General features: G+C 45.4%; 6 protein-coding genes across 7 annotated transcripts; 4 read left to right on the forward strand and 2 right to left on the reverse strand.

Moving 5' to 3' along the window:
- Positions 1-231: 231 nt before the first annotated feature.
- Positions 232-1,574, reverse strand: GL218_04999 (uncharacterized protein; the record flags this gene model as incomplete). The annotated part of the gene is made up of 4 exons (XM_033581631.1): positions 232-994; positions 1,056-1,168; positions 1,285-1,391; positions 1,457-1,574. 4 exons carry the CDS (start codon positions 1,572-1,574, stop codon positions 232-234), a joined length of 1,101 nt encoding a protein of 366 aa, XP_033435451.1.
- An 874-nt stretch (positions 1,575-2,448) lies between these two features.
- GL218_05000 (putative rta1 domain protein) lies at positions 2,449-3,621 on the forward strand (the record flags this gene model as incomplete). Its single annotated transcript, XM_033581632.1, has 3 exons — positions 2,449-2,567; positions 2,631-2,777; positions 2,844-3,621. The coding sequence occupies 3 exons, from the start codon at positions 2,449-2,451 to the stop codon at positions 3,619-3,621; spliced, it is 1,044 nt and encodes a 347-aa protein (XP_033435230.1).
- A 3,209-nt stretch (positions 3,622-6,830) lies between these two features.
- GL218_05001 (uncharacterized protein) lies at positions 6,831-7,559 on the forward strand (the record flags this gene model as incomplete). The annotated part of the gene is made up of 1 exon (XM_033581633.1): positions 6,831-7,559. The coding sequence occupies one exon, from the start codon at positions 6,831-6,833 to the stop codon at positions 7,557-7,559; it is 729 nt and encodes a 242-aa protein (XP_033435229.1).
- Positions 7,560-12,867: 5,308 nt separating this feature from the next.
- Positions 12,868-14,337, reverse strand: GL218_05002 (White collar 1 protein; the record flags this gene model as incomplete). Its single annotated transcript, XM_033581634.1, has 1 exon — positions 12,868-14,337. The coding sequence occupies one exon, from the start codon at positions 14,335-14,337 to the stop codon at positions 12,868-12,870; it is 1,470 nt and encodes a 489-aa protein (XP_033435228.1).
- A 2,468-nt stretch (positions 14,338-16,805) lies between these two features.
- Positions 16,806-18,353, forward strand: GL218_05003 (uncharacterized protein; the record flags this gene model as incomplete). Of its 2 annotated transcripts, none has more annotated exons than XM_033581635.1 (1): positions 16,806-18,353. In XM_033581635.1, one exon carries the CDS (start codon positions 16,806-16,808, stop codon positions 18,351-18,353), a length of 1,548 nt encoding a protein of 515 aa, XP_033435226.1. The 2 variants fall into 2 exon arrangements, with proteins under 2 accessions (XP_033435226.1, XP_033435227.1); XM_033581636.1 differs by having other exon boundaries at positions 17,586-18,353.
- A 1,468-nt stretch (positions 18,354-19,821) lies between these two features.
- On the forward strand, positions 19,822-21,217 carry GL218_05004 (uncharacterized protein; the record flags this gene model as incomplete). The annotated part of the gene is made up of 2 exons (XM_033581637.1): positions 19,822-20,222; positions 20,476-21,217. The coding sequence occupies 2 exons, from the start codon at positions 19,822-19,824 to the stop codon at positions 21,215-21,217; spliced, it is 1,143 nt and encodes a 380-aa protein (XP_033435225.1).
- Between the last annotated feature and the right edge of the window lie 221 nt (positions 21,218-21,438).

Genomic DNA, 21,438 nt, shown 5'->3' on the forward strand with positions numbered 1-21,438 from the left:
CAAGCAGTTGTTTAAGTTGCCAGATAAGGGAAAACATCTCCGGGAAACGTAATTTATATAGAGAACCCGGGTATAGCTTATCTTACTATTCTCTTGGCTTGCCCGATCCGGGTATAAATTGGTTGGTGTGATAATAGAGATTATAAACCATTTTAACTAAAATATCTCGTATTTCAATGGTAAATACTCCTTACAATTTAGCATTGCCATCTCTGGCAATTAATAGGACCATTATAATTCTTTCTTGCTTCCCTGCTTTACCGACTCATCATATGATGGCGGCTCATCTCCATGGATAGCATCCAAGTTCGCTAATGGGAGGTTGAGGAACTCATGTTTGTTCTTCCAGACTTGTTGGCTTGCTGCAAATTCCTGTATTTCGGAACGGGGCGCATTCGGCGCTGGAGGAGGGTCCGTGATCTTAGTGATGAGGTACGCGGTCGATGCTTCGGCAATGCCATATATCAATACGCCAAGTAGCGGGACTCGGAGAAGCGTGTAAAAGCCAATGCCGAATCCGAAAAGAAGTCCTTCACGGCTCCTGAACCAATTTCGCTTCTGCTCCTTGGTGAAGTAAATACGGGCAAAGTAAGGCTCGAGTAGTTCACGCACCAGGCTCCGCGAAGCGAAATAGGTCTGGAGGAAAATGACGAGGTAGCGTTTCGGGAGAAAGATTCCCGTACCAAAGATGACCGCCGCCGGCCCCAGGCCAACCGCCTTGTTGAACGTATAGAAACTAGCCGCAGGAAGTACCAACCGGCCGATGTATGGGACGTACGACAGAGCGAATACGACTAAAGAAATTATCGCCTTTCGAGCAAATTTCCATATGAACATAGTAACGGCCTCGGCGGTGCTTCCAGACTGCGTATTCCCATCCAAATGCTTGAGTTTGCTGAGGTTCGGATAGTACATATCACGGAGTGTATCGGGATTTTCGTGCTTATGCTTGTGGACATAGGTCATATCTACCCATCTTAACGAGTCCATGAACCTGGTGGGTTAGGAGTTAAAATAAGCACAAGCCGTGTTGTTATAAGGAAATAACGACGTACAGGTTATCTAGTGTTGGTGTCATATACCTCATGAGAGTCATGAGGAATAAAGGAACTTGAAGGACATGGTTGGCAACCAAGTCAAGGCCGTTTACTAGGGTATCCCCACGTAGCTTTGTCAAGATCGAATATTAGAGAGAGGATGCCTAGAAGAACTTTGATCCCGATGATCTAGTTTAAGATGGTTACTTTAAGTCGACCTAAGCAGATTAGGTCTTAGGGCTCTTACTGGGACGGCAATAGCCAAACGGATCGCGATGCCAGCACCGACAGCTATGGCTGCTTGCCTATAGTGATCGTTCGTGAATATAGCGGGATTTTGTAGAGCTCGGTGAGCTATATGAGAGATGTTAACGACCTTATAGGAGCAATTGAGTTCCTTGTATATGAACAGAACATACCACCAACGAGTGTCAATTGTGCGCCACGTATGACGGCATTTAAGTCGAAGTGGGAGAGGTCGAATGCCTTCTTGAGGTCTTTCTTATCCAGCTTGTCTAACTTGTCTAATTTAGACATTTTTAGTTTGAATGCCGTTTAATTCTTAGCTGTGGGAAGAAAAGTAGTCTCTTGAATTAAGAATTAAGTAAGTGGAAGCATAAGACCATAAGACCATAAGAGCCGGATACCCGACTGATGAATGCATCGGTGACGACATCTACGTACCTAAGCTTTGTTTTATCTAATCTGACTTATTGTCTATCGATAGGAGTCCTAAGCGATACGGCGATACGGCGACACGGCAATACGGGCAATACGCTTGTGTGCTACATCAGGTAATCTCTCCACCCCGTATTTCGCAAACGGTTTTGATTCGTCATTTTGCTTTACTTCGTAAGCACTGCCACAAGCTTTATACAGAGGATGTGCTTATTCTTCCTCGATTCGACTGTAATGAACACCGAAATAAAGCTGAGATTCTGCCTCTACGAGAGGCACGTCATATATGTAGGCACCAATGAAGGAGACTAATACAAATTCATACAAGCATATAGGCTGAGTCCAGCCGCACGAACTTAAAGATGCAGTAAGGTGGAAGATATAGAAGTTTATTAGTGGTTATGCTAGGCCATTCTTCGTGGCGCGGCGTTGCATTACTTTACGCCGTATTCCTATAAGCAATGCGATTGGTCGATTGTCGTCTATGAGGCTGGGATTGCTTCATATTCAAGAAATATAAAGCAGACAAGGTATATTTCTATATTTCTGCCGAAGAGATAATTGTATATATAAGAAGACACCATGGACTTCCATCAGGGCCATGTAGATTCAGCATTCTGGATTCGGCGTGGACGGATTGATAGGAAAAATAACAACAGTTGATCGTCAAGTTATTATATTATTATTTTATTTACTTTACCTACACCTAAACGACGACGTGCCGCCAGCAAGCATGGAAGACGGAAAAAAGGTCGACGGCAGCTTCTATATATACGCTCCAAACAAGGGAGCGCCGGTGTTCTTCGCAGTCGCCTTTTTAGCTACCGGTGGTGTTCACCTTTGGCAAGCAATGTAGGTATTCTCGAAAGTGACATCCTGATAGTCTATTAGTGTAACTCTAACACCATGGACTAGTCATTATAAGAGCTGGAAGCTCACCGGGTTATATATTTTATGCGCGCTTCTATTCGGTTCGGGTTTTATTGTAAGAGAGTTAGGAGCTTTCGAGTATTCAAACCTCGGTTATTATATTGCTAGTCAATGCCTCATTTACTTTGCACCGTAAGTTCAAAGCCCACCTACCTATTGGTTCTGCGTAAGAATGTTGCTTATCGAATTATATACCAGGCCGCTATACGAACTCTGCAACTATTACATTCTCGGCCGCATATTATACTTCGTCCCCTATTATTCTCCGATACATCCTGGACGAGTATTGACGACCTTCGCCGCTATCTCTATGGTCGTCGAGGCACTGAACGGCAATGGTATTGCCTATATGGCCAATAGGACATTACCGGAGGAACAGCAGCGGGCGGGCGAGGCGCTAATGAAAGCATCGTTGATATTGCAGCTTGTGGTTGTGTCGCTTTTCGTTGTGCTCGCCGGGGTATTCCAAACGAGGTGCCGACGAAACGACATCAATCACTTCAAAGTAAACCAAGCACTCCTAACTCTTTATATCAGCACGGCTATCATCATGGTCAGGTGTATATATAGAACAGTCGAATATTTCGGTTCTACTAACGTCGACTTTTCGGACCCAAATTTTGACTTCTCGGCCTTAAGTCCAATTGTTCGCTACGAGTGGTTCTTCTACGTGTTCGAAGCGACGCTTATGCTATGCAACAGCGTGTTGTTGAACGCTCGCCATCCGCGCCGCTGGTTACCAAGTTCCACCAAAGTCTACCTCGCTAAGGATAACGTGACGGAAATCATGGGACCAGGTTATAAGCAGGAGAGGAACTTTTTGGTCACTCTCATCGATCCTTTCGATATCTACGGCATGATCAAAGGCAGAGATCAAGCAACGCGCTTTTGGGATGAACATGAACTCGAAGGGAGGAAGACTGATATTGATCCAATGCTATCCACCGCCGAAAGACAGACTAGCAGAGCTGTCTGAAAATAGAATGATTTTGAATTTGGAGTTTCTGGATCTGGAGTTTGGGGCATTCCGAAAGTTTCTGCATATATCCACATGATTAGTATAAACGGCACAATCAGTTGTGTCAAAGAATAGCAATAATACATTTCTAGAAAATATTATTGAACTTCTATTTTGCTAGAAACAGACGTATTATTTAGCATTCGTTATATTATTTGGTAGGGATTCCGAAAAAGGAGGATTCTTAGTTGGATCTATCAGGAAAGAGTAAATGTCTAACCTGTTAATGACTAGGGCATCTTAGGTACGCAGCAGCGTAGCATACATTTAGGAAGGCACTTTTGTGCTTTTTGTTTCCGTTCTATGTATTCGAAACATGTTAAAACATACTAAACATTCAATCGTCCCCCGCTTGCGGGATGAAACAATCTTATGTGATGTATCAAAAACCCGTGCAATGCAATCCACATTATTAGGGCTGGCATTGGAAGTTGAAGAATTCAGTGTTTCAACAATACGCCATTTTGGGGAGTTGTTTACGAGCAAGCTTACACTAAAGGGACCTGTGCCTTAAATGTTATGACGCTATCAACAATCTTCCTCATTATTAACAAGTTAATCGGTAAAAATAGGACAATTGCTTTCGACAGCTTAATTGCGCTGACGATGCACTTAAAAGTACCTACCTGATAGATTAAATTATTTTCAACATTGGTATCTAAAGTTGTTGTAGATAAGCGACTGGCGCTAGAGGAAGTAAGGAATTAGTTCTTCGATCTAAACGATAGCGAGAAGAAGAAGAAGTCACATGAGATGTTAGGTTAGGACCTAATTACCTGTGTAGGTACATTTAAGTCACGTAGGTCACGTTGGACAATGCAAATAACTAAAAAACCGACTTATAATTTTGCCATTGCTTTTTCATTTTTATGGGTGGGTTGCGGTATGCACAATGCAATGCGGAGGGGAAAGCTGCATGATAAGCCCAGCCGGCTGCATACGCTAAGCTCTGTGCGAGACCAAGTGTTTCTATTTCCAGAAACATCCCACTGAAGGCTATGCATTTAAGGCATGTACGAAATATTTAAGGTAATATTTGAGGTAAGGTACGTATACGATGGCAAATTGCAGTACACTTATATGCACATACCATATTCGGGTACATTTATGTAAGTACATATTTCAAATACATGTAGGTACCTAACCTAATGTAGCTGTTCTTTACAGGGGTTCATATATACATTAAGTACCTAATTCTAATATTGTGTTGGTAACAGTGGCGTTTTGTTGGTAGGTTGTTTCTTGTTTAATCTCCGAATCTTTTCGCAAAGCATCCGATATTTCATGCAATATTTACAATATCTCTTATAGCAGTACCTCGAGTAGCTCGTCATCATCAGCAATATCTTATTATCCAAAACATAATGGATTAAAAACATAAGCCTCCCGAAGATCGACGTTTGGTAAATCTAAAGTTGCTTACGATAAGAGGCATTCCCAGATCCCGTCTTATGATTATATTTAGAGGTGTTGGTCAGTAAAAAGAGAGTAGGTACCTAAATAAACGTCATAACTTATATGTACTATGTATTAGTTGTACGGCACCATACTTATTACCTCTATGCCGGTCATTCTTCGAACCCGGTAGTCCGCGCGAGCTATGATAATGTGGCTCGGTTCGGTTGTAGAACCCAACGTCCAATCCGAACGGCGTCTCATTTACCACTCAAAAGATATATCTTTATTAAATAGGTACCAGGTAGTTAAGGGGGAGAGCTATCATCTCTGTATTCAATGTTGTTGATGGCGGTGCTAGTCTATGCTCCAGTATAGAATCGCATCGACAATATTCGACAATGTACTCAAGTTTTATATGCGGTAATAGCTTCAAAGAGTATTCTCTACGAAGGTTAACGATATAGCTACCTCTATGCGAGTTTCGATCAATTGACAAATGATAAGCTAAATGGTAAACACAGCCGCAGGGATCAACATCCTTCAAACCTGCCATTTCCGCACCAAAAACTGTCAGTTCAAGGGTCCTTTCCAGGGGTCATCCAGGCGGATCTTCTAGTATTTTCCTTTTGGCTGGGGGTGAGGCGGAGCTGGAATGGATGATGGATGGATGTACATATTAGCATACTAACAATACTTACATACCTATGTTAGGATGTCAGGATGTGAGGTATGCAGGTATGCTACACTACGGAGGCAGAGAAGCAAGGAGGCATGGCACCATGTACATCTCTGGGGATCGCTTCGCCATATGTACAACAAGCTCATACCGCATGATGTACATACAATACTAACCTACGTCTAACAGTCGTACACTGCTTAGATATGCTTGGACACCGCCGTTCGTCCTCTCCAGTTTCGCCAATGAACTTGTTCGTCTAGACTAACCCGCTGCGGATATAGCAAATCATTTCGTCGTTCCGCCCCTCTTCACAGGTAACTGACAGGTTAATCATTCTTAATCTTCGATTCTATTTGTCGTTTTCTTGCTCATACATTACTGGCACACTTCTCTACCACCCTACCTCAACAATAGCAGGATTTGTTACTCACAACTTGCACATAGCACCTGTTCCTTGACATATCCCTTTCCGCCACCGTTGTTAAACCGTTCGTCTAGCCTCCGAACTACTCCTAGCGGCTTAGACGAACTTGGATTATTGGATTCTCTCCTGAATTCTTTCCCGAGGCTTATTATAATATAATACTCCACCGCACACCTACATCTACTCAGATCATCTTAATTCCTCCTGTTGCTTCTCTAACTAGAGGGCGTCGCATAATAGAGGAACAAACTCCACTGCTAACGTTGAAAAAGTACACAAATTAAAGTATTTTTGGTATTTTGGGCTGATCACACCCAACTGCCCTTTTCGAGCGTCTCGCGTTGAGGGCCTTGGCACGCTTCTAGCGGCTCGCCCGTCATATTCTAAAGACAAGCATCCATAGCCGCAGGTGTGCTCCAGGCTTGTTTCTCATCGAATCCCAACCAACCCTTGTCAGCCGAAGTGGTAGCATCCTTTATTAAGAACCGTCCTCTCTTTTATTTCCCTCCTCTCCGTGTATTGCGGAGGCCGGTACCTGGCAATATGGATCACAATCGGAACAAGGCAATACGCAGCGAACGTAACAATCTTTCCAAGCCGCAGGTTTTCGTCCAACTCGCATTTGGCGTATCTTGGTCTCAACGGCATACACCACAGACGCATACAATGACTTACATGTCTCGTAACTTGAAGAATGCGAGGGATTCCGGAAACTTTCCTCGTCAAGTACCCCCGCCGAATGCAAACTTCTTAGGTATCCCGGAATCACGCCAGCAGCGGAGTCGAGAGCATCCAGGCCGACATCATCGTCAACATAATCATACACAAGCCCGAGAACCCGGACGTTCTCGGGGTCAGAATGGTAATCAACCTGGCGAACAGGTAAGGCCCCGGCCGAGGAGGAATTCAGCGAGTGAATCTCGAGCGGAAAGGGGAAGGTCAGCGCCGCCACTATTTAATGATAGCCCGTGGGATGTTCCTCATGTATCTGCGTCTTTATTCCCACAACGTTCACAGACGGATGGAGAACAATCTTGGAAAGCATTGCCTGCGGAACCGAGCCAGTATCGACTTGGTGAAGAAGGGCTACCATGGTCTGCGTATGCATGGCCAGGAGATGTTCAGGACGATGACGACGGCGAGGAATTACCTTTTGAAAATCACCCAACCACCATCCCCCTTGATACGGAGCCATCTCGCGGCGAGGACCCCGAAAGAGTTAGGGAACTTGAGTCGTTGTCTACGGCTATGATGACAGTGGACAACGGGTTTGAGCATCAATGGTGGTATCAAGGTCCTCGGGAGTCTATGGAACGTTGGTGGACGCAACGAGCCGCAGAGGAAGCGGACGACGCACGGTCAGCCGCCCAGTGCCGAAGCAGTACTATTCTCTGACATGGCACCACGTCGGCCTTGGAACCTGGGGAGGAGAATATCCCGAATTTTAGTGATATCGTATCGCCGATATCAGAGGCGTCAAGCCCGGCCCCGAGTTTCAGTCGCCCTCTCCACAGATCATTAACGACAAGATCGGATGAACTATGGTTGGGGAGTTAAGGGCCGGACTACGATATGTGTTATAAATGAGTTTGAGTTTAGAAGAACGGAGCATTGCAGGCGATGCTTGAGCATTGGATATGCTATCAAGCGGGAGGGACTACTACAAAGCATTTGCATACTATTGGGCGTTTGGATTTAGGAAATTACTACTTTAATAATTACTATAAAGGACATCAAGTGGAGGATATTCCCACGGATCGCAATGGATTTAGCATATAGCATTATAAGAAAGTTTGGTAGCAGCCAACGTGCCCAATATTGAGTATCGATCACTTCTCTTTTCTATGGATCCATGATCATAGTTGTTCATTTGTCTCTAGGTACTTGTTTGCAACATATATGTCTAATAGACTTACCATGCATCACGACGACTCCCGCCACTATAAATCGGGGATGTTTCGTAACAGCTGTACATAGGGGAGTACCTTAGCTAAATCATATCCTACAAAGCAGGCTTAGCAATCAGCATTTAATAGTACCACCTATGAAGTCGATGCCGGTTGAACGGAATAGCTATATTAGGAGTTAAGATAGGCTTTAAGTTATGTGGAGATTTTTATTTTAACATTGCGTTGAATTTTGTAAAGCAAATCGACTTGCTACGGTGATTTACGGGACAATGCGTATGTAAAACTCCATTGTTTTTACTCGATGCCTGATAGAATTACGTTAGGTGACAAACATCAGCGGTGACTTTCTTACATAGGTAGGTAGCTACCTTAGCCTAGGTAGTATTTACCTAAGTTGTGTAAGAAAAGGAGGACAAACTAACTACCCCCTTTTCAACGTACACTACACTACAACACTTTAGATAATACGACGATGAGACCCCTAAATATTGAACCTTTATTAATTACGCGCTCGTTAATAAAAAACCTTAGTGGAGCTACTGCTAGGGGTAGCTTTCACCGAGTCGAAATAGGGCGAGATCTGGGGTTAGTCAGTTTACGAGCGTTTTGATCCTCGAACGGCGAGGAGACGGCCAATGTAACGTTGAACCTGACCCATCGTCGGGTGCCACCTCCACATATACATTCATATATTATGGGGGGATCATCGTTGATAGTACTTTAAATCGACAACTTCATCTAAATTTAGGATATGATGGTCTGCTTTCTGTACCTACCTAACATACATATTATATACCTATCTAGGTAGTATTTATATAAAATAATAGAATCAGTTAATAAACAACTAGTTATGTACATACAACTACGACTATAATAAAAAGGCCGAATCGTACATACATATGCACATATGCACATATGCCGCGGCTGTCGTCATCACGAGTACGAAACATTATACGTCTCCTACATATGTATTACATGTACACATCCAAGCCCAAGCCCCTGGAAAATTCAAGATCTACAAAACTGTCCCAAGGGGGGGTTATCGAACTATCGACAGGGTCCCATCCGAGAAGGGACCGACGACGCTTGCCGATTCGACGGCGGGCGCTTGTACCCCATCTGATCCGTAGAGCCGCCAGGGGTAATGCGTCTGCGTTTGCGTCTGTCCCCGCGGGTCTACGGATTGCATACGTCTATGTATTTACTAAAGCCGCGCACATACACCCTAGCAAGCTGAATCAGTGTCTTTGAGATCTAAGACACACCATCATCTGAAACGATCCGTGTGTGTGTATATGTGTATGTGTACCTATGTTTTGTGCAATCATCAACGTCGGCGACACGTAAATGTTTCTCGGCGGTAACGAATACAACTTCGGGTAACTACCTAGGTAATCTGAGATTCAGATGAAATTGCTGCGCCGCACCGACGTTGTGGTAGATACCCAAGGTACCTATCCATCCTATATCTTGGATCGACAACTCATCGCTCGACCTTACCTCGACAAATACTACCGTAGTATGTATGTCTTTATGTGTGATACAGGGGAGTAGACTAATAATACAACGGCTTGATTTATATATATATTAGATCATACATACCTCTATAGGTACCTAACCTACATATGTCCTGATTAGATATGTTCCATCGAGCTCTAGGTGACAGAGGCTGAGGAACAACGTGCCAGCAACGTGCACTTTACATCCAAAGCACCTAGGCATTGTATAGGTAATCTACTCATCGGCGCCTTATAGCACTATGTAGGTACTAAGGAGCTACTTCGGCAGTCAAGCTCTTGGTACGGCGCAGCATACATACTTGCGTGCAGAAGTACAGTTTAAAAATGCTAATACCTACCTAACCTAGGTATATATCAACTTCGAGGCTAGGGTTACAACGTACGGTCGAATCAACCGAAGAGGTAGGTACCTACCTAGGTAGGCTGGAGCCGGAACCACTCCTCGGCTTTCAGATATCTCGTCTGAACTAGGAAACGTCCCAACTATCAGGCCGTCAAAGCTACATCATTTCCTGGATGTGACGATGCATGGGTTTGGTATTTGAGTTCTGTGCCGCACACATAAGGCTATAAGTCCTACACACTACTACTATTTCCATTCTAATACCCCCTTGGTGCGCCCCACGCTTACTTCTTACTAGATTGGCATACTCCTTTAAGTATACCTCGAGGCTATCAGTACTCTCTATGCCGCAAGTCCGGAGATAGGTCAGGTATGTAAGCGCATTTCTAGATCACAGTAGCATTGGTTCAGCCGCCGACGGTACCTACCTACCTACCTACCTACCTTGCAGGTAAGCAACATGTATTATGACGAGTAGCCCTGCGTATAATATACTGCATCAATGTCTCCTAATGACGAAATAAAGCAGTAATATAAAGTAGTGTAACTTGACTCATATATGGTCCTGCTTGCTCCTACGGTTGTAAATGAGCACGGAAAGAAAGCCGTAAGTTAGGTTGGTAAATTAATTTACGCACTCCGGACGCAAGCACTCAGCCTCATGCTATTCAATGTCCCCTTTCGACTTATAACTCGTCTATAATACTACACGTGGAAGGGCTGACAAACAGACCGGATGAAAGTTCTCTCGAACTGAGCGCTTACTACATTGCCCCCTTCAGGTAGTATGCCCATATTTTCGTTACGTGCAGTGACGATATGGGAGGCATGCTGCTTGCTTTACTATCAAGTCATATATGAATCACTAGACTTTACTTTACTACCGCAAGGCGCCATATATGGTCAAAATTGTTTCTTCATATTCGTGTACGTCGTCTCAACATAGCAAAGCGCGCGGCTAACTAGTACTCGTCATGCGAACAAGGCAGAACGAGATACATGACATATGCCCTGCCTTGCCCTGCCCTGCCCTGTTCGTCCTCCACCAATGTAACCGTATATTCCCAGCTAGATTCCCTAGCCAGACCTAGCAACATGTAACTCGTCACAGTTTTTCTCAACATCATACCATTGCGACCAACCAACCCATCCACCAACCTAGCCGCCTCCCGAAACTTACTCTGTTGATAGCCCCGGCCCCTTTCACCTGTCCTTAACTATACTTTCAAGATAGTAGCAGTCGCACGGCCATGATAAACTCGAATAGGGCACGGTAGTTCTTGGTAACCCATCAAACTGTGAAGGACAGAAAAAAAAACAATAGACACCCAACTAAAGAATAGCCGACGCCGCGTATATGCATTCCCTCTCTTCCATAATAGCCCATCAAGGACATCCAGGTATCTCTGCAGAAGCCTCCGCACCCGTCTATCAAATACTTGCATCGCGTATTGCCGCTTGGGAAAGTAGAGTGAGAGGAAAAGAAATCATGTAAGAAGTGTGATATGGTATCTCTGCATAGCCGTGATTTGGATTGAAAAGAGAAAGAGAACCGAGATTGCCAAAAAAAGACCAATAGAAACCTGCTGCTACATGCTGACTTCTCGCTCTTCCTGGATAGCTGTCATTTCGCTGCCAACGATACCGCCCCCAAGGAGGGGTAGGCTCGGCGGAGGCATCGAAAAGACCCGGGAGTTTGATGGTGTTGTACCCCCGCTGCCGGCGCCAGTAACTACGTTCGAACCCGATGACCTATTTGCCATTGTACTCGTACCTGTTTCGGAAGGCTGCTCGATGACACTCATCTCGCTCGTGGGGACTTCTCTTTGCAGGGGAGAGGAATGCACAGGCGAGTTAGATTTCTTACTTGCACCATCGCCGTTGCCCCCACGAGAAGAATTTCGTGGAGAGACCCTGCCCGTCTGCTATAGGTAAGCAATCCGCACGAGGAAATATGGAGAGGGGTTCACCAACCTGCTTCGCCCACCTAAGGCCGCAGCTGTTACACAGATCTCTTTGACCACTCGGGCCCCTCCGCCACTCAGGCGTGTTGCGAGTATGACAGTTAGCACAATCTCGGACGAAGTTCCCAATCCCCTTTCTACGCTTGCGTTTCTTTTTGTTAGAAAGGAGGCCATGGAGTTCCTCAGCTAGTACCCGGTTTACCTTTTCCATCTGCCTCAATTCATACTGCCAGCTGGTGCATCTTGTGGTCTTGAGTTCATCAAAAATATTGTCATCTGAGGCGAGAGCCTTATCTTGGTTACCAGGAGCCATACCGCCACCTGCTGCAGCGGATAGGAGGCCATGACGTTGGTCATCTGGACTCGGAATACCTTGTACTACGGCGAAGCTGGACACTGACTTCGGTTCCGTAGATGAATGGTTGGTAGAACTCTGTCTAGTAGACAGGGTAGACGAAACCGGCCCAATTGCCCGGGAAGAGGCCTTAACTAACTTCGTCTGGGCAAGCAAAAAGGTTGGTTTCTGCCCCTTAGACGCATCACCCGGATACATAATGGTATGGGCTTGTAAAACCTGGCCTCGACGATTTTGAACCTCGTGTTTGCATGTGACTATACGTCCTCTTCTAGCTTTCTCGATCGAACGTCCGAACTCGGCACGCGATTCCTTACGCATCAACTCCTGGATGCTAGTCCCTACAAGGTTTTCCGGTTGTAAATCTAATAGAGATCGAACATTTGCGGAGACGAATAGAAACATCCCAGATGTAGAGAGTTTTGTCCATAATTCGCTATCACCTATGCCACCATTAAATTCCAACTCACGTCGACTCAGCGTAAAGACCGGACGCTTTCGACCGACAAGTATTATGCATTTTCGACCCTTTCCTTGCTCGACAAATAGTGAACCGTGGCTTTCGAACCAAGTGTAGCCACTTTGCTTTCTTCGTATACGAAAGACTATATTCACCGAGTTTCCATTGGTAGCATCCTTGAGCTCTCGGGTAACTGGAACAATATCGGAAGGATGTGATATAGACGAGATAGAATTTCCAACGAGCTCGGTGGCATCATATTCGAGTAGGCGCTTACAGGACGGTGTGAAAGATAGAGAAACAGCCCCTTCAAAGAGAGCACGTGAACGACATCATCGGTATTCTCCAGAAGCATCTTGTCCCAGGATTGTCGGTGCCAGTCAGAGGCAGATCCCTTCGGATTAAATTGCTGTAGTAGCGTAGATACATCGTCAACCCCTAATGTTTGTCCGTTCTCCGGTTCCCACTGGCTTGAAGACGGCGGTGTCCAAATATACTGTCCGATATCGCTGTGCTTGTAGTTGACTTTCATAGTTCCAGGGCCTTGATGCGAAGCGATAGCATCGGGGCATTCTACCAGATCGATTTGGAACCCAATAATATATCTGATCTCGTTGGTGTCCCATGGGATAGGGATCATGGTTAATAAGTTCAAGAAAGGCTTACCTCCTTTCCGGTAATTGATTAAACTTTGCTGCACTTCCTTGCCTTCAGCAATCTTTTGCTTCAGGTTGTAGACGGCTCCATTGTCAACGAACTCCCGTTTTGTACCTGCTTCAACTTTGCCGTCCGGGGCTTGGAGAAAACGGCAATTCTGACCAACGATGTCGTGCTGACTGTAACCAGTCAGGTTCTGAAAATTGTCTGAGACGTATATGATTGGACAATCATTCATCGTAATGTCGCAGACGACGAAAGCACAGGACATGTCGACGGCGCCGAGATTCACCTGTGGGTTTTTTCGCGTAGCCACAAGCCAAAGGGCCCTTAACATATCAAATCCACTTTTAGAATATATAGTCTTCTCCTTCGGAGGTTGAGGATTGATGACGGCTGGGATGGGGGCTTGGGAAGGGGCGGCACTCTCTGGCGTTGTGCCTGTTGTAGTCGCTATGGGCGACTCATACGAGGGCGTAGAGGACACGAGGGTTTGAGGCTGAACCTGTGGAATAGGTTGTGGTGAAATACTGGGTTGAAACCCATTCATAGTAGTGTCCAGGCTAATATTTGTCTGGTGGTTAGTTTGGCCTGGCGAAGAGAACTGTGGTGAATTGGCCATAATGCTATCGTCGCCAGCATCCACAGGCATACCGGTGCTAGGATTATTTGCCACGGCACCAAGAGCATTGCTTTCGTTCGACAGGTCCATACTAAAGTCGGCTGGCAACCCATCCATGGAATTTGATGGAAACGGGGTAGACATTGTAGTTGCCGATGAAAACATGTTCATAGAAGGGTCACCGCCCATCGAGTCCATGTTCATGTTAGAGAAGGCAATCATGCTCCCCACCATATCAGGAGAGAGGGTTGAAAAGTCATTAGCAAGCATGGTTGGGGAGGTGAACCCCGAAGTCCCCTGAAGGGGTATATTGGTGTTAAGGGTAGGAAACTCGTTGTGCATAGCGCCAGCAGAGTTTGACATAACCCCAAACGGATAGTCCCTAAAGGAATCATCGCCGCCACCAAATTCCATCATAGACATTCTTCGATCAGCTTCTACTTGGGACATCTGACCCGGGAATTGTTGTGGTAGACTTCGTCGTCGTTGTAATTCCTGAGAATTGCTACATAATATCATCGAGCGAATCAGCGCCCACCAAAGACGGATCCGTATTTGCAGCTGTAACAGGGACATGACTATATTGTGGCTGTTGCGCGGACTGATTTAATGAATTCGCAACTAGGCGTCTCTGGTTGCGCTGCAGAGAATGGCGGCGCTGCAGCTCCTCTTGGGAGAGCTGGTTGCCGAAGAAGTTGTCCATTTCGACTGCATCTGTTACAACTGCAGTAGAACCGAGGTTGAATATTGGATGGCTACCGTATCACCCGACACAAGTTTCCTCACAATAAATAGTATAAACTAGGTACGGAAACCGGAATCGATTCGAATAATAAATCGCGGGAGTATCAAAAACGTTGGATGATATCGTCGGCGATCAAATCATCATATGCGAAGGGACGGCTGGAAGACGTTGGGCAATATACTACGAGGGATAACACTGAGACTCGTGCGTCTGGGGTCGATTATGAGGGATAACGAACTTCGCTCGGATAATGCAGGGAGTAGACGAGGTATTCTATGGATGCCGGAATTCTATATAGTCGATTACTATGGCTCCGTCGGATGGGCCAAATGTGTATTCGAGGGTGATTCCTACGATATTGCTGTGTAGGAAATGAGTACTATATGATGGAAAGCGAGCGGGTATATTCGATGGGAACTGCGCGCGTAGTACACAGTAGCTTCACAGGGACACGAGAACATCGGTCGCTCCTCCAAGAGGAATATTTTTGAGCAGTTGGCTGGCTTTCCGAGGTTGAAAGGCTTATCGCAGCGGAAACATGAATGAATGGGAGAGATTTCTTCGAAAGATGGCATCTAGACGACATCTAGATGGCCTAGTTTGGCTAGCTCTCTTGTTGAAGGTGGGAGGGTCAAAGATTGAATTCGACCGACCAGGATCAAGTTGAGAAGTACTATGTAGGGGCCAAGTATGTAATAAAGTTGTCGATCAAATCCATTTGATCGAGCTAGTGCAGGCCTTTCCTGTCCGTTGGGTCTCATACCGTACTTTCCTTACCGTTTGATACGGTTACACCAGAGCGGGGAAAAACGGAACGGCCAATAAACCACGCAGAAACGCAGAAACGTGCGGTACCGGTAGGTCTTTATTACATTTGTATACAGTAAGATGCGGCCGTTCCAATATGCGGGGTTGTTCCTGGCTGCTTCTCTGGGGTACAAATGTTACCCAGCCTAATAAATTTGTATTTCTAGATGGCATTTTTGCGAAATTCTACAATTTGCATTTAATAAATAGACTCGCCTTACCCATAACTCCGGCAACTTAATACTATTAAGCAACGACTACGGCAGTTCCCGGTAATCAGTGCATAAACCTAACGAACATCATATAACTACCTAACTACATAGTAAAACATAAGCAAAATAAGTTTTAAGACATACCTATTATTTAAATACCTAAGCTCTTATCAAAGCATACGTAATAAATAGATGTCTTGTAAAGAGTTGAAACACGTGACTTGATACATTTCACTCTTCTTCAACAGTACATGCACTTTGTACAAACCCATACCTTGATATTCCCGCCCTACCGCCTGCCGTAATAAAATGTATAAATGTACCTAACACATCAGCTAGTGGAGACCGCTAGCACCATTGAGGCTGACTTTGCCGCCTTTTAAAAGCTACTCAAGTACTTCGTAAGTACGACGCCTCAACGCCTCCCGCAACTTCGTCATTCATTCCGATATGAAATTGCGACCTTTAATCCGAAAATAACCACAACTAAATTTAAATAATAATTTAAATAATACTGTTTTTCGTCTTCACGGAAGCCATCAGGTTGCCGTATCTTTGGCCTTTCGGAATTTTCTTAATAAGTCTCATCTCCTACAGAATGGACGAACCTACAGAACTTGTCAATCCGTTACCTCTGCAGTCGATCAACGTCCTTATCTCGTAAGTCCTCTTTGCTTTAATATCTAAAGTCCACCGGTTTCCTTTCCCTCATTACACTTACTGTAAAACTCATCCATCATTCTAAGATATATAAATATATGTTACTTGAGGTTTCGTCCTCGTCTTGTACAGCTGCACGTCAAGGCCTTTCCAATTCGTGCCTACCTACCAACTCTTTTTCTCATCATCTATTAGTCACTTAATCACTTAACTTCGATAACACACCACTAATATTTATCAGGCTCTCATCTTTCAATTCACAATTGATCAATCAATCACCAGAATCTACACCCATTCTCTTTATGCGATAGTTTTGTCCCCTTTTGAAAATGGCTCTTGACATCATACATGACCAAGACCTTCGCGTGTCAAGAACGCCTCCTATCATGGAAACAACTCCTCAACGACCGAGGCCTAATGGCTCGCGAGTCGTCAAGAAACGGTCATCACCTCAGCTTGGTGATGGTCTTTGTGATGTCTTTGCAGTTACAGTTGATTCTCCTGCTTGGACGGAAGATACCTTCATCTCTTCCATCGATCATGAGACTAGTAGCTCTGTTTTCACGCCATCAGAGAAAACTTCTACTGTTGTATCATCAACGCCTGATTCGAGCACTGGATCCTTCGACTTCGATCTCCGATTAGATTCTAATGACTACATTGAAACACCTAAGCATTCAGCCCCTAGCATTGTGCATTGCGAGTCGTCTCGAACCACTTCATACACGCCTGGCGGAGTCGAGTCAGCATTGCACACGCCGTCTCCAGTGTCTCTAGATGTGAGTATCAGCGCGCTTACCAGTCCATCTCCAAAGCTACTACAGCTTTCACAAATACTCGATCCTCTGGGATATCTACCTTATGCCACACCTCCTAAGAAGCCCAAAGAGCAAACTACCAAGAACCCTCTTATAACCGCGAAAACTGTATATAAGGTCGACTCGTGGTTTCATGATAGGAAATTACCGCTTCTGGAAGCCAAAGACTCAGTCGGGTCGCCTCAGTATTCATATTTATTGGACACTCTTAATGCACAACAGAAGCCCCACGAAAGAGACCAAGTCAATGTCAACCAGCTACCTCACATATCCCAATACTCAAAACTACCTCTACCGAATCCTTTATATCGCAATGTACAGTCACTATCTCCATCGCCGATCGAAATTATGCGCGAACAATTCTATGCGAAGTTGAGGAGTTACACTGATATGAACCATACTAATTCATCCTTACCTGAAGCTGACGTACACATTTTTGTGGATATGTCTAATATATTCATTGGATTCTGTGAGAGCTATAAAATCTCTAGGCAAATACCGCTCACTCGCAGGATAAGCATGCCTCCATTTTCGTTCAAAACATTGGCACTTGTGATGGAACGAGCAAGGAATGTGCAGAAAAGAGTGCTCGCCGGGTCAATATACGGCGTAGCAAACAACAATCCCCAGACATCTTGGCCGCCTTACTTTCTAGAGGCAGAACAGTTGAACTATAAGATGAATGTTTTTAGTCGTGTTCGAAAGCGTAAAGTTTCACCAAACAAGCCAAAGGGAAGAGGACGAACACCGATTGAACGCTCTGATGAAGCAGGCGATATTTCAGAAGATGTCACGTACGAAGTGAGAAATGGAGAGCAGGGCGTAGACGAGAACCTCCATCTAAATATGATGGACAGTATGTGGGACAACATGTCACATCCTGGCACAATGGTGTTGGCTACCGGAGATGCAGCGGAAGCTGAGTTTTCTGGTGGATTCTTGCAGTATGCCATTCGCGCTCTCGAAAAGGGATGGAAGCTTGAGCTAGTAACCTGGAAGCGACCTCTCTCGTCCGCTTGGACCGACCCAAAATTTCTAAAGAAGTATAAGAACCAGTTCAGTATCATCTTCCTAGATGATTTTCTAGAAGAGTTACAGACCGGCTTTCTCGCGTAGGGTATCGTCACATTTACATCTGGCTAGGAGACTACTCCTACTCCTAGTATGTTCTTAGAGAGATTTTCGGCTCTCTATTTCATTCGGCTACTATATTTCGTTGCCTACCTGTATTGCGGGCATATTTCAACCCTTTTTTTTTTTTTAATTCTCTTTTCACTTCTAGTGCAAATATGCATTAAAAAAGGCAGCATTTGGCGCACTACGGTCATTCGATTCACTACTTGTTTTTCAGACTACTTGATCTCAAGATTTTGTGGAATATGACCTGCTAGGCGAGCTGAAATATCTCGGAGCGATGATGGAGGTTTGAATTGTCTGGAGAATCGTCAATTTCGATGCTCCCACATATTCGGCGGTAAATATTTGCTTTATGGTCGGAACTATAAAGACTAGATGAGACTACGGCGAAACGACACATAACGACATGGAAGGTTCCGGATATACAACATACCTCGGAAAGATAGAGCTATGTTTTCGCATTCTGAGATCTGGCGTTTTTCACGAATGGGAACTGCTTTTTCAAGTTAGTCCTTGGTGATTGGATCCGGTTTGGTCCTTCGATATACCCTTCACAGCGAGGTTGACGGGTAAATTAGGCGATAGTATGATTCTCTGCCGGGACGATCCTATGCATATGTGGAGTTCTGGTTTGCATAGCATTATTTGCATGGATATCTCGAGAGTTGGGAACCCGACTTAGAGGTACAGACCGGAAGACGAAGTTGGTGCCTATTTAGGTATCCCTGAGCAGAATATTGGAGCTTAGTTGCTTGTGAAGTAATTAGCTTTGTTTTGGTATTATGTTAAGTGTAACCTTACGGAGTATTAATGGAAGGGTTACCTTGACGAGAAACATCCGAGTTAATAGTTAATATACAACTATATAGCTTCAACGTGGGAAAATACAGGCAGCTTTTGACCTAGGAAAATTGACGTCATGGTGACTATGCTAAATAGCTGTGTAAATTGAGCTGATGGAAAATAAATGCTACCCTACCCACCGGACAGCCCACTTGCATTATAGATTAGGTTAAGAGGTACCTAATATGTAATTTCTATCTGGGTATACATCAAATACGTTATCTACTTCTTACATGCTTATTACATGCTTCATAATGTAGCCATAATAGCTACGAGGGTAGGTACTACATATGGTAGGTACATGCAAACTACCGAATGTGATATAACTATAATAAAACATTTCAGTCTCAATCTCAATCTCACTCTCACTTTATAAGCTGAAATGCTATAGCTGCTCTTCCTCATGCCATGACTTGTTTTCTTACTATTTGACCAATTCTTCCTAAGTTGCCTACTTACTCGATACCTACTTTCTTTTTGCATTACTTATCCCTAGATAGTTACCTATCACTACCCCCTTGCCGATCGCGATTAACATCGATTTCCGAACCCGTGGGGATTTATGGGTGCTCGGGCCCGTCCCGACGGATACACCCGATCAAGCATGGCAGCCCTTGCTCAACCGCCAAGACACATAATCATCGGCATCGTCGCATTCTTCCTTGTAGCTTGCTTCGAGCTGTTCACACCGCCGTCGACGACATATCGCACGCCATCATCAGATTTTCCCTCGAGGATCGACCGGTCGTCGCTCGCCGACGTCAGCCGCGTGGCCAACGGGACCCTAGGCTTCGAGAAGATCTTCGTCGTGGGCCTCCCGGAGCGCAGCGATAAACGCGATGCTATTGCGCTTACGAGCACCCTGACGGGGTTCGCGGTTGATTGGGTCGATGGGGTTAGAGGGGAGTCGGTGCCGGATAAGGCGGTGCCGTTTGGTGCTGATAGGAAGAAGTTGTGGGAAACGAACTTGGGGAGTTGGAGAGGACATATGAATGCTATTCGCAGGTACGTCGAGTGAGGGTTTTAGTTAGGGGGCGAGTGTCGAATACCTGCGTGCGCCCTTGTACACAACAGGAGGAAATTCTAGTAGTAGCCTCCATGCGTTGAATATGCTTGGCTAGAGTTAGATGTGAACCATAGGATTGGGAACCCTAGGAAAATAAGATACTATAAGGAGGGGAGCGGGGGCGGGTAGATTTGACATGGACTAGTAAAGGGGTTGACACAACAGAGGCTGGACTAACCTATCATTAAATAGGATCGTCGAAGAGGACCTTGGATCGGCTCTCATCATGGAAGATGACATGGATTGGGACGTACGGCTTAAAACCCAGCTAGAGAGAATCGCCCAAGGTGCCAGGGCTCTTCTCCCTTCCATCTCGAACCCCAACTCTCCCTACGGCGACGATTGGGATCTCATGTGGCTCGGGCACTGCGGCGAGGTTTTCCCCGAGACGCTTGACGAGAACAAGGAAAAACCCGCGGATGACGCCGGCATCCAATACATGTCGCGCAAATTCGTCATCGAGAACGACTCCACGGTGCCTCCCAGAGATCGAGTCACCGGCCTCGTCAACTTCAAAAACCACCCCGAGTTTACGCGCTGGGTACACATCACCGGCGCCCCCATCTGCACGTTCGCATACGCGCTTTCGCAAAGAGGAGCCCGGAAAGTCCTCCTAGACCTATCAGTAGACCATCTAACAGGCCCCTTCGACAACGCCCTCGCCGGACTCTGCCGCCGTGCGGTCTCAACATGGGGCATTGAAGACACCGCGAGAGCCGGCGACCGCGGGCTCGACGCAAAGTGCATCAGCGTAACGCCTCCCGTGTTCTTCCACCACAAGGCCCGAGGTCTTGTGAACGCCGACAGCGACATCCAGACCGTCCAGGACGGGCAGGTTCGGGAGAAAGGCAGCACAGAGAATATTGTCTGGAGCGCGAGGAATAACATTAAAAACATGGTTATGGGAACTGGGATGGAGAGTCAGTATGAATAGAAAGGAGTTCGACTGTGGTCTTGTCTTGTCTTGGCTTGGCTTGGCTTGTGACACTTGGGTTGCGCATGGGATACCTATACATTGTGACGGAATGATACCTATGAGGACTATAAACGACGGCGTTAGTGGGATTTAGTAAATTAAGAACGTGGCTTCTAGTGTAGATAGAATACTCGCGATAATAAGTATAATTATATTGATTGGAGTCAAGTCTGCTTCTT

This window comes from Daldinia childiae (assembly GCF_008694065.1).
Source record: "Daldinia childiae strain JS-1345 chromosome Unknown Scaffold4, whole genome shotgun sequence".
Taxonomy (NCBI): Eukaryota; Fungi; Ascomycota; class Sordariomycetes; order Xylariales; family Hypoxylaceae; genus Daldinia; species Daldinia childiae.